General features: G+C 43.0%; 1 protein-coding gene across 1 annotated transcript in view; it reads left to right on the top strand.

The window, feature by feature from the left end:
* Positions 1-13,948, top strand: part of oca2 (oculocutaneous albinism II) — a gene marked incomplete at its 5' end in the record, with an annotated part of 177,527 nt that overhangs the window by 75,954 nt on the left and 87,625 nt on the right. The window contains one exon of the mRNA XM_084308397.1: positions 12,606-12,753. Within this exon, the coding sequence (XP_084164523.1) occupies positions 12,606-12,753 (148 nt within the window). The remainder of the gene's footprint in view (positions 1-12,605; positions 12,754-13,948) is intronic.

Genomic DNA, 13,948 nt, shown 5'->3' with positions numbered 1-13,948 from the left:
GACAAGATAAGTATGAAATAACATAGTATAGCATGTAAATTAGAAGTAAAAATTAGAAGTAAAAATGAGGTCACAGTGTTCAGTATCAGTATAGACATATGTACAATGTTCGATGTAACTGAGTTACCATTAATATACAATATACTATGCAGTGTACTAATATACAATATTATATAGTGCAAAGCAGAAATGGGATGAGGTACAATTTAGGTACAATTTACAGTAAGGTGTACGAGTTGTAGTGCAAATCCTTTATCAATAAATATAAAGTGTGTTTAGGTGATCTAAAGTGTGGAGAGTGGGTGCTGCAGTGTGTTGTTTGTTTAAAGTGAGTGTGTGCGTGTGGATGTGTGTGCTGTGTGCATTTGATGGTTGTTGCATAGTGTTCACTGTTCGTTGAGCAGCCTGATGGCCTGGGGATAGTACTTGTACTACTAATTTAATAGTAATATACTTTTTTTTTTTTTTTTTTTGGTCTTTTTCCCCCTCCATTTTCCTCCGATTTTCTCCCATCCCAATGTTAGTCGTATGCCAATTCCCAGTCCCTTCCTGGTCGCTGCGCACTTACCCCCCACAGTCAGATCATCTGGGAGAGTGGAGGCTACCACGTGCTTCCTCCGACACACGTCCAGCCAATCACCGCTTCTTTTCACCTGGCAGCGCGGATTCTCATTGAGAGGGCGTAGCGTGTGGGAGGACCACACTATCCCCCTCACGTCCAATCCGCGCTTAGCAGGCGCCCCGACCGAACTGTAGGAGTCGCTGTTTACAACGACCCGGACCCACCCCGCCAGCTTCTCCCACCCTCTGATACAGCCAATTGTATCAGTGCAGACGGCCAGCCAAGCTGGTGACAACCCCGGAGCTGTGAGCTGGATTCGAACAGGCAAATCCAGCTCAGCTCCGGGGCTGGTGACGAACGCAATCTCCGCTCGGCCACCTAACCGCCCTAATAGTAATATACTTGTATACTATTTGTGTATTTGTATAGTACTTAAAATGTTTTAAAAGATTTACAAAACAAATAATATAAAAGCAACATTATAGGTATCATCAGTAATGCCGTCGAACAGCGACCTTTAGGCAAATGTGCCCCTCTTTGTATTGCACTTTGTTAACCTTTTTTTTTATTTTGGTCTGATGCGTGGGTTGCATTTGAATGGGGATATGGGGTGGCTTGCTCCAGCAACTTCAGAGGTGGCTGTTTGACGGCACTACAGATTATACCTTTATTAAAGAAGGTTCCTCTTCCTTTTCGTATTCATCTCTCTTCCTCCAACCCCCTTTCAGAGGCGATAAAAGAAAAAACGTCTATTATCAAGGAATGTATTAACCCCCTTAGAGCCTCAATACACAATGTACTGTAGGCTGCTACTCACCTTCTTGGGGGATGCAATGACCTCAGTACAGTAACATAATTAACTTGGTGTTACGTAACCCAGGCCGCTAGCCCCCCGCATGATGTTAAGTGCCCTCTGGGTTAAGAAGCCTTTCGCCTCCATTTCAGGTAATTTCCGCCACATTCCCATTATCCTTATCGGATGACCCTGCCATCCCAGATATAACGTTGGTACATTACTGTATGGTGTGCTAGTCAATAATTGGAAGGTGATCTCTTGGGTGCCCTTCGCTACGTCCCTATCTCAAAGTCAAAGTCTGCTGTTTTTTTATGATGTTATGTTGTCCATTTCATGCTTATGTTTAAAGCCCCTAAGTGGAGGATTTTGACATCAATTTATTAAACAGTTTATTATTCAATGTCCCTACCATGACAGGGTTAGTCTCCGATCGGAACTCAAAAACACGATGAGACTGATAAGAATGGATGAGGATGTACAAGTCCATTGGTATCCTCTCATAGACCTCCCACGGGTGACGTATTCCGGCTGCTTTCTCGCTAGTCAAAAATAGTCTGGAACGGTTCAGCAGATCAGATCAATGACATCTGGTCATTTTAGTGTTAGCAACGTGGCTCTTATTAGGCTAATTTGCTTATTAGGCTAGTTAACAAATTTGCTTATTAGGCTAGTTAACAAAACATATAATCCTCCTGTAAAGCGGCATCTTACCTTCTCAACATGTAGTTTAACAGAACAAAGTACTGGTAAACAGCAAAGGAAAACACTGTTCAATTTTCACCATAGGCAGAAAAAAAGCACCTGAGGTTTGTCAAAACGACAATAGTATTTATACTGTGAAGCACTTTGGTTGACAAGTGTCATGTTTAAATGTGCTATACAAATACATTTGATTGATTGATTGGGATCCATTGGAGTTCTGCTGAACCGCTTTACAGCGCAAAGGAGGTCTTTCCAAACAAAGCTTGCTTTGCCAAAAATAAACAACAACTTCACCTTCACAGTTAGCAAGGGTTGTTAACCCTCTCCTTGCAGCTTCAGAACAAATCCATGATGCAGGCAGCTGCAAATGGCAACGTCAGCTATGCTACAATGTTTATGGGAAATGTGGTCTTAGCATGAGAATTAGGCTGCAAATTGTTCTGCCAATGGGTCTCATTTGTTTATGGTAATTATACCAAGGTATCACAAATAATTTGACAATGATATGATGGAATACTGCAAGAGATGCTAGTTAGCAGGACACGGAGGTGTGAAGGTGCTAATGGCATCACAGAGGTTGTCAAGAGAGGAAGTGCCACCCCTAATTCGTTTTTTTTTGTCACAGCATTTCAACTTTAATCTTTTTTATCACAGTGTACAGGGAAGAATGACAGGACAATTTGGGGAGGGGGGGGGGGGGGGGGGGGTTGACATGCGACAAAGGTCATGAGCTGGATTAAAACATTTGACATCAAAAGAATGTGGCACGCTTCAGCCTAGTGAGCTACTGTACCAGGATGCTCCAGCCTAACATTGTTTTATGGTGACTTTTACCATCCACCTCTATCTCTAGCTACAGTAGGTTACCCCAGAGAGTCAGGTGGCCCACCAACTAGAGCAGCCAGTGGCTCTTCTTCAGAAAGACCCTCAACATTCCTTCTGTTCTGACAACGACAGCTTTTGGCAATATTAACTGCAGCTTCCCCCCTCTGGACCGCCTGACTGTCTTACAAGGAAAAACATGCAAGAAACATTTCTTTCCAAACGTACTGTAACATCATAGAGATGTAATATTGCTTGTGATGATAAAACACAAAAATCCCAATAACTCTTTGACAATGAGAACAATTCCTATCATTGTGTCTGGGGTCATAAAGCTTAGAGCTCCCTTTCTCTAGACGCCCACAGCAGCTCTTTCTGATTGGCTGTTTTTGGGGGTAATTATATTAAAGGCTATTTACCTCATGTTCCTAGGCAACAAGGATGCTGTCATCTTTTTGCCATCGTTTTGTCTTTCAACTTCCTAGGAGCTTGTCACACTGTATCTATAAAGGAATATATTAACCTTCAAAGTCTGTCCATTTGAAACTCTTGTTATTTTTCTTTACATATAATTTGTTATAAGGACAATGAGCTATTTTTGTGCTTGTGCATTATTTATGCATTATTTATTTAGTTTGGTAATATCTGCACCAGCTAGCTATTTGTTTCACAAACATAAGCTACAGGAAATAAAGAGATGACACCAGAAACGGGTATATAAGGTGAATATGACACATCTGGTGTATTTCCTTTTATCCCTCCGCTCCTTATCGCTCCATCAAAAGAAGACAGTAACGGTGTAATTATATCACCCTGGAAGACTCGATATGTTGTCCACGGGTAGGATTATACTGTTTCTAATTAGTAGAAAAAGCCATTCAATCGGTTTAGTTTTGGCAGAAACAGTGTCCCCTCATGCTAGGAGCCATTCTGTGTAACCAAGGATCTGTGAATTTGAGACCTTCAGCGTGTAGATAATGGACAAACCAATAAGGGAAGGATATTCCTTTGAGATTGATTGCAATTCCCCCGGAGGCACAAAGACACTTCTTATCAGTGTTTACCCACACTACTAATCTATATCTCCGAGCGCCTCTAACCTCCCCCTGAATGAGCAGGACCAGAGACGACCCTGCTCCCTGAGTGGTGGCTAATACTGTCACCCGCGAGGGGAGGAAGGCTGTTATTAAGAACCAGGGGTCTCAGAGAGGGGAAAGAAAACCAGGTCACAAGGCATTGCGACCACCATTCAGTACAGCATCGATAGCCTCATCTATTCAATTCCCACACCATCCCTTCTCTTCCCCTGGTAGGGAAAGAATGCAGCTAAATCAGCTCCAAGCCCCCCGTGATGATTGGTAATTGTGTAGATTCACAAACGGGTCAATGTGCCAGTTACCATAGATCATATTAAGGGCACCTAGCAACTCGCCCCTGACAGCGGATGACACCCACTGCTATCCACACAGGCGTCCAGCCGGCTCCTAGCCCCCTTTAGGCCCCATCTCTCCTTCTACACAGGCCACTCCAGGGCACACCAATGCTCACCGCTGTCTGGACGCATTAGACCCTCACAGGGGGCTCTGAGCACATTGACCGAAAACAACCTAACAGCTTCTCAGCTGCCTTGAGCTGTTGGTAGCTGTTACCAGCAAACCCACCACACTACCGGCACACAAACTAGGCAAGTTAAATCACCCCGATGGGGGTGACCGCTACAAAGGTCACAAGCTGGATTCCAACTAATGATGACAGTGAGAATGACCACACACCTTAGCTCGGTGAACCACCGGGACACTCCAGCCAAATATCATTTCATGCACAGCTTTGCGTACCAAAGTTTTTTTTACTTACTTTCTCTTTACTGTATGTAGCACACTCTCAGGGGCTCATAAGAAACAAGCATTTAATGATAAAGTATACTGTATTTTGTTCTGACAAATAAAAAACAAACTTGAAACTTGAAACTTATAACTTGCCTCTTTCCCCGGCTATGTTGCCCGTGGAGTCAGGCAGCTCATTAACCACCCCGGATGTCTCTCCTCGGAAGGCCCCTTTCTATTCCTTCTGCTCTGACACGGTCACCTCAGGCCACATCCCTCCTTCAGATGCAGGCCACTCCACACGTCATGCATGTCAAATCCCACCGTCTGCCGGCTCTCAGGGCGATGGCGGAAACTATCGAACAGCCCCACCTCCTCTGCTGCCTTGAGCTCTCGGAGCTGTTACCGACAAATTACAAAATAAATGTACAACGCAATGTACAACGCAGTTGTCATGGTGCTACTTCATTCAAAATGGTCTTTTCACCCCTTTGTCATCACAAATCTTTCCAGTACAACTGCAATGTGCAATGATTATAAACTCTTAACATGCAACGGCCCACATGTGGGCCCTCTTGAGGACGTTTTGCCCACCGGCGTGACACGCCACTTTAGCGACCTTTAGTGCCTTGGGTGTGCATATTTTTAAAGCCCTATTTGTTGCCTGTCGATTGCAGTTTCAGGCGACAAAATCCGTTCACAGGTTCTCGAGTTACATGCCGAATATGTGACTTTTTATTATTTCGAATACCACTCCCGACTCCTGAGGCTCCGTCAATCATTTGGCGATCTCGAAAATTATTGGACAGGGTTGTAACCAATGATACCCCACGTGGGGATGAGCGAATCAGGGATCTAGATGAAAAGTCACGAGCGAAAACAGGAAGTAAAAAATGCGCGGAATGCATTGGAGTCTATGAGAAAATGGAAACCTGCAGACCTTTTTCTTTTCTCACACTTTACCAAAATCGCTCTTTATCACTCAATTTGGATATGTACTACACAAGAGTTCAGGCTAAGGACCCAGGGTGTTTCCTCAGCCATACCAATTTTTTGGAGAAATATACTTTTGGATATTGCAACTACTACAGAAAAAAGTGAGTAACAAGTTTTTCTACAACTCAAGTTCAGACCTATGTTACTCTATTTCATTAGCACTAAAAGTGAATTTTCCTTATTGTATAAGAAACCTCAGAATGTTATCTTTCAAAAGAGACCAGGCTCATACATGTGCTATAAAGTATAGTATTATGGTTTGCAAAAAAAGTATCAAGTAAAAAAATTGCCACTTTTCTGCCCGCTTGTTATATAAAAATAAGGGGCGGCTAGGTGGTGTAGTGGGCAAGGCGCTCACCATCAACGCTGGAGACGCTGGGTTCGAATCCAGCTCTCTGCGTTGCTATCAGCTTGGCTGGTCGTTCACACTAACACAATTGGCAGTGTTAGGGGTGGGAAAGCTGATGGGTGGGTCCTGGGCGTTGTGGACAGCGACCCCTACAGTTCGGTCGGGGCGCCTGCACAGCGAGGGTAGGATCTGGAGGGAGGTAGTGTGACCTTCCACACGTTACACTCTCCCGGTGAGAATCTGCGCTGCCAGGCTGGCTGCCGGCTGGCTGCACATGCGTCGGAGGAAAGCATGTGACAGTCTCCGGCCTCCCGGACCAACAGTAGGGGGGAGTGCGCAACAACCAGGAAGGGGGTTGGGAATTGGCATAACGACTAACAGTGGGATGGGAGAAAAATCGGAAAAAAGGAGGGGGGAAAAAGATAATAAAAAAATAAAAATAAAATAAAATAGACAGTATACATGTGCTGTATATTGTTAACTCATTGACCGCAGGGGATTAGCCTTATCCTGTGGTAGTATTGCCACGCTGTAAACGATGGGAGTTAGTCACCTTGTTTGTAGAGCTAAATCTATATTCTATATTATAGCCATGGATACAATACTATAGTCATTTGACATTGACTTTCCTCCAGGCAAGATGCAAAAAAGAGATCATTTTTCCATCCATACGTTCCCGTGTTATACCGTGGTGAATATAAGTATGGTTTTAGAGCGGTCTAGGGTAATTCATGAAATGCTTAGGTATGGCTGTATACGTTGATTCCATTGTAGACGTTGCCGTTTCTTGCCTGAACCCGCTATTGTTCCGGAATCAAATCTACATCATAGGTATTATGTTTAGGGTGACCACCTGTCCGGTGTGAAGCGGGACAGTCCCGATAATGGGATGCTTGTCCCGTGTCCCGCTGCAACAGAACAATGTCCCGCATTTCAAAGATCATGGTAAAAACAATAATAATAATTATTATTATTATTAAATTTTTTTAAAATGTTGTTCATTTAATGCCTCGCTCCAATTAAGTGTGTCAGTGTCACTTGAGTCAGAAGAAACACGCACCTCTACCCCTGCCGGGCCAGCCGTGTATAGGTGTAACAGAGTGACAGCCAATGAAATGTGTGCATTTGTCACGCTGTCCAAGGTTCTGAACTGCTCTCTCCTGCAGCTCCCTGTTCACGGCTTGAGTCCCGCTCGGGGCAAAAGCCTGCTGCCTGTCCGCCGACCCCTCTGCCGGTGAACACGCACCTCTACCCCCCAATTGGCGTATTTACGCGTCGACTTTAATAAACGGCACGGCTCAAATACTTGACATACCGGAAAGACAGTTGCGCTGTCTTTAAACTGCTAATAATACTCCATGACTCCGGCGAGACGCGGACCTTGCCACCGTGAGCCAGCGAGGGACCGAAGCTGTCCAGAAAACTGTGAGAGAAGCTCGCCACCTCGCCCGCCACTGCCCCCATCATCACTCACAGACACCGGGTCTGGTAGAGCCGGTATAGGCTACAGAGTGGAGAGAGAGCCTCGCCGAGCCAGCCAGCCAGGGCATGTTAAATAAATCGTGAGGGGAAAGAAAGAAAAAAGTTAAACGCAGGCTGTGTGTTCTCAGTGAGAAGATCCTCCCGCAGCGGTGCTTATTTTGTGCAGTCACAAATCCCGGTGCTAGGTGAAGCATCTACAGATTAATAAGATTAATAACTAAATGTGCTATATATAGCCTACCGTCGGTGTCGAATATGAAATAAAGGGCCATAAGGATAGTTCACATTGCAGGTTATCGTGATCACACTAACATATTGTTTCTGGAGTCAAAGACATTGAAGTTAAATGATCTTGTGGAATTTAAAACGGCACAATTAATGTATAAAGCAAAAAGTCATGCACTTCCAAGAAACATTCAAGAATTGTTCTTTGATAGGGAGGGGGGTTATAATCTGAGGGGAGAACACAATTTAAAGGTGCTAAACGTACGCACTAACATGAGAAAACACTGCATCTCAATATGTGGAGTGAAACTGTGGAACAGTCTTAATGTGGTGTTAAAGCAATGTCCAAACATGAGACAATTCAAACTGATGTATAAGGAAATTATGTTCACAAGGTACAGGGATGAAGAAGGGACTTGATATTCACAGGTGTTTACATTTTTATTTTGTTTCTATTTTATTTTATTTTATACATATATAGTTTTTGTTTTTTGTTTTGCATATATATATATATATTTTTTTTTCTTTTCTTTTCTTTTCTTTTTTATGTTTAAAATAGTACACTCATTTGAGTAGTGGAAAAGGGGTAGGATTAAATAAGTGTATACTTCTTCCTACTCCTTTTCGAACATGCAGATTGAGTTGTTTTTCTTTTTTTTGTTATTGTTTGTTGTATTCATTGCATGTTCGAAATAAAGACTTCAAATCAAATGAAGGTCAAATATGAAGGCATTTAAATAATAAATACATTTCTTTCATTTTAATTAGCAATAAAAAAAAAAAATAATAATAATAATCATATATTTTTTCCTCACCTATGTGTCCCGCATTGTCCCGCAAAAGCAGTGCTGCTGTCCTGCGACTGAACAATTTTGACCTGGTCACCCTAATTATGTTCCATCATGAATGCATGAAGGGGGGGGGGTAGTTTCTGATTATTTGATTGTCGGTAACGGCATTCGTATTCAACACTAAAAACGCTTATCAGCCCGATCAGTACAAAAGCCTTGCAGGATCAAGCAAAAATGTACGTAAAATCGTCCTTACCTGCGACCGGGAGTATTCCAAAAACAATAATTCCAATTTCTTGATCGCCATCTGGTACATCCAATGTCCATTTGCTCGACGGCATAATCCACCATAACATATGGATCGGGCATATTTGATGGGCTTCAATGTAACCGGCAGAACCGTTCGTCTTGCCCGACAAGGACACATTTGACCCGAAACCTTTGGCCATCCCACAGCCCAGGATACAATGTTAGAAAGGGTGCTCGATACCGCCGTCTAGCGTGATGCGGCCGGTATTGCACCTAGGCATTCTCAATGCGATTCCCAATGTTAACCCAGAGTCAGTGGGCCTGTAATGAATAGAAATATCGAATAAAAGAAATAACGATCAAATAACGAGTATACTTGTTGTTGGCGTTCAACGATTGGCGGCCAATAACAAGTATAATCGTCGTTGGCAGTGAATGAGTTAATGGCGGCATTGCAAAAACACATACCTTTGCATGGATACTCTACATTACGGTGCACCTTTAAATACGCAAGAGTTATATATAAATTATATCTCATCGCTCTATACACCACCACTACCAATACTCAAACTAGAAAATGTTTTATAGAGCTTTAGTCAGTGCCTCTTCTGAATGGTTCATCTATTTGTCCTGCACTAAGTACAGTATGTGGGGGCGACAGTGGATCAGGAGGTAGAGCGTTCGTCTGGTAATCAGAAGGTTCCTGGTTTGATTCCCGCTCCTCCCGGGCAGCGTTTCAAAGACACTTAACCCCTAATTGCTCCCGATGAACAGGTTGGCACCTTGCATGGTTGCCTCCGCCGTCGGTGAGTGAATGGGTGAATGTGAGGAACAAAATATTGTAAAGCAATTTAGATAAGAGCACTATATAAATGCACCATTTACTTTTTTTTCTATTTTTTTTTTATTTTCAATTTTTTAAAACATCAACAATAACAACAATAATAATAATGACACGATAATAATAAATAATAAATACAGACCAAAACTTAACTAATAAATACAAAATACAAGATACCATGTAAAAATGTAAAACAACACAAAAGACATTAGACAATAGACATTAGACAATAGACATCCCCCCCAGGACCAACACCCCACCCCTATTGGTGTATGCTATCTTGTGTATGTATGTTGTTGGACCCCAGGAAGACTAGCTGCTGCTAAGGCGTCAGCTAATGGGGATCCGTTTAAATAAACGAATAAACCCCCACTCCACCGCTACATTGTGCCCTTGACCACCTCAATACCTGCCTGTCCCACCCCAACCACACGAGCAGTCGAGATCTCCAAATAAAGGGACCAGTTAATTACTGTGAGTTTCTCAGGTTCTTTCCATCTCATAGCAATACGCTTTTTGGCTGCTGCCAGAATAATTATTTTCTGTTGTATGGATCTTGGTTTCGTTTAGAAGTAATGTTGCTGCCGTGAGTGTAATTGATATATTACAGATGCTTGAGAGTTTAGTTACTATAGATTTCCAAAAATGGGATACTGGTGGCCAATCCCAGACCATATGCATATCCCAGACCATATGCATAATATCCCAGGCCCAACTATGCTCTCAAAGAGCATAAAGTGCACCGGGAGTCGGCCACCAGTCCCATAGCAAACCGTTTCCTACAGTAGGTGTACCCAGGGCCGCCTGGGAGAAATGCGAGGCCCTGTGCGAGATTTAACACGAGCCCCCCCCCCCCCCCCCCAAAGGGTAAAAAAAAAAAAAAAAAAAAAAAATATATATATATATATATATATATATATTTTTTTTATACAGTCAACATATTCTTAAATAATAGCGCTGCCCGAGGCGGGGCATGATACAGTCAACATATAGCAAAAGAGAGAGCGAGAGAGAGCTCCCGTTCTACAGTCAATATACAGTGTACAGAGAGAGAGAGAGAGAGAGAGACACATTGGAAAGAAATTGAAATGCTATTTGGCCCTAAACAGAGAGTACACAGTGGCAGAATACCTGAGCACTGTGACTGAAGATCCTTGAGCACAGCCTAGCCATCGAGAAAGGCCGCCATAGGCAGACTGTGTGTGTTAGAAAGAGAGAGAGAGAGAGAGAGAACATGTGTGTTTGTCATGTGTGTGTGTGTTAGAGAGAGACTAGAGCATGTATGAGAGATTCAAAAGGACAAAGATCAACACTTAAATCCAAGAGAGAGAGAGAGAGAGAGAGAGAGAGAGAGAGAGAGACACATTGGAAAGAAATTGAAATGCTATTTGGCCCTAAACAGAGAGTACACAGTGGCAGAATACCTGAGCACTGTGACTGAAGATCCTTGAGCACAGCCTAGCCATCGAGAAAGGCCGCCATAGGCAGACTGTGTGTGTTAGAAAGAGAGAGAGAGAGAGAGAGAACATGTGTGTTTGTCATGTGTGTGTGTGTTAGAGAGAGAGACTAGAGCATGTATGAGAGATCCAAAAGGACAAAGATCAACACTTAAATCCAACAAGAAGAGGGTCTATACCAGATAAACCAAAGCAGCAAGGAGCCAATGGCCGACATCAGCTAAATAGGCTAGCCAGGTACTGTGACACCAGGCCACACACAGCTTTGGCCAACGGCCCAACGCTACCCAAGCTACACAAGCGACCAAGACATTCACACACAGCACATGTCGTATCTCCAAATGTTGTGAAGTAGCATATGTTTTGCCTGGAAAAAAACATCGTTATTAACAAAACATTCGGGAGGGGAAGGAAGGAAGAGTGGGGTAATGTCATGACATTTTCATTAATCTTACCTGCACAAAAGGAACGCAGGGCGAAAGGCCGCAACACAGGTCTCCACGTTGACGAAAGGCCTCTCGCTGGCGGGACAAAATAAGCCAGAACCCCCTGCTATTCTCACGGCTAATGTCAATGGTCGACTCGTAGCACAAGCTAACAGCTAACTCTAGCCTAGGCTAACTGATGGCATCAAAGTAACGTGCGCAGCCGGCAGCTAGCCGGCAGCTAGCTACGACGTTAGCTGCTGGCTGCGCACGTTACTTTGATGCTATCAGTTAGCCAGTTAGCTCAACCCGGCTATCGCTAACCATGAGCTAACGCACTACCACTGAAACTACAACATGAGAAAAGCAATACAGGCGCTGACACCAGGCACACACCGTTAGCTACTAGTAGTACTATATTAGCTAGTCGACCAGTTTGGCTCCAGAGAGAGAGAAAGAGAGCATAGGTCCACGGCGGGAATATAATCATAGGTTGACTCACCATAACGCAGTATCAATCCGGCGCCAATGGTAAAGTTGGAAGGAGACTTTCTTGGCCCACGGTGTAATTTCTTCTGATCCATGCGGCTTTTGAAAAGACATCCACTCGCCTCGCTCCTCTGAATAGCGCTGAATTATCTACCTCGTGTCGTGTCTTCTTCTTCTATTTGGTATTACGGCGGACGGGCCGGAAACACTATCCTAAAATCTGTAGAGCAGCAAATCCGCAGAAACCGGAAAACTGCAGTCTGCAGAGCCGCAGAGGCAGGAAGTCAGACACATTCTACAAACGTGTCTAATGTGAAATATATAAGCATATAAGCAAAACTAGATTTTAGGTCTGTGATGAAAAAGGGCCTCGCGGGAAGGGGGGCCTCGCAAAAAAATAAAAAAAATAATAAAAAAAATAAATAAAAAATATATTTTTTTTATTTTAATTTTTTTATTATTTTGCGAGGCCCCCCTTCCCGCGAGGCCCTGTGCGACCGCACTGCTCGCACACCCCCTGAGGCGGCCCTGGGTGTACCATTTACCATTTATGTGACTTTGTCCTCTTTGTCTGTATGTGTGTGTTGCTCCTGCAGAACTGAAGCATGAGATCCTGGTGTGGAGGCAGACAGCCCAGCGCATTAACCCCGCCAGCCGGGAGGAGACAGCTGTTAAGTGCCTCCTGATGCAAAAAGTGCTCAATCTGGAGAGTCTACTGCGCAATATGATGAAAACCTTCCAGAGGTAAACCAAAAAAAAGACACATTGATTTACACCTGTTCATTTTACATGCACACCCACACTAAGACTGCTATTTAGCTGTTGATACCTAGTCTCATCCAGCTGTTGGAATGAGTGAATGGAGTTTCCAGTGTCCAGATGAATTTAATTGTCCTACTGTTCTGGCCTGATGATAGAACAGAGCTCTCTGTGCTGTGAGAGACTGGTAGATTAGATTATGACAGGTAGATTAGGACAGGTAGATTAGGAGGTAGATTAACCCTAGTGATATTTGGCAAATTCTTCATTATACAAAATATTGCTGATGACATATTTGTAAAAACACACCACCTTTGGCTATATCCTCACAGCCTGCTAAACACCTCTATTGAAGAGAGGAAGAACCTGTACCAAATCCGGACATCCGTGCCAAAATAGTTAGAAAGAAAATGTGGCTATAGAGAGGTCCGCTGGACCACCATGGGACCTTATTTAGGACAAAATACAAGAGACAAATAAATGTTTTATCCCGTTTGAATTGTGCCTTGAATATGATGTTTGTCGATTTAAAAGTGTTTGTCGTTACGTTACGTCATTGATGTTATAGCATCAAAAGGTATTAATAATGTTAGCTAACATTAGCTAACTTGCTTGTCAATCAACTTTCTTGACTTGCAAAACTGTCTTTTAAATTGACAAATGTGCAATTCATATGTGTAATTCATGGCACAACTCGTCAAAAATTATGTCTCTCCCCATTGACTACCATACTTCCAAAATAGGGTCCCATAGTGTGACTTTGTCTCTCTAACTTTGAATCAGGTTTATACAGAGTATCACAAATAACCAAAAGTCAAGTTTGAACATTTATGAGTTATGCAGTGATGTCGTGATCAGAAAAGTAAACAGGCTGCATAAGGAAACCATACCTTTATGGCTGCATTCATCATACAGTAGTTTCCATGGACACAGTGAATAAACAAGGCTCCACAGACAAATTATTTAACTTTTTCCCCAAAAAATTGGGTTCTTATTTATAAAAGAGACCAAAAAGAATATGGGGGGGGGAACAATAATATAATATTATTTATTCAATATGTTAAGGGAAAATACTTTTGAGGTATATGTAGTGCTGGTTAGTTTACTTCCTCTTTGGGCAGAAACGGAAAGCAAATGGAACGTCGTCCAACTCTCTGCGTAGGAGAACGGTAGAAGGGGT

Source organism: Notolepis coatsorum, assembly GCF_963971535.1.
Source record: "Notolepis coatsorum genome assembly, chromosome: 2".
In the NCBI taxonomy this organism is placed as follows: domain Eukaryota; kingdom Metazoa; phylum Chordata; class Actinopteri; order Aulopiformes; family Paralepididae; genus Notolepis; species Notolepis coatsorum.
Note: the sequence above shows the minus strand (reverse complement) of the source record. Positions and strands in the feature narration are given on the sequence as shown.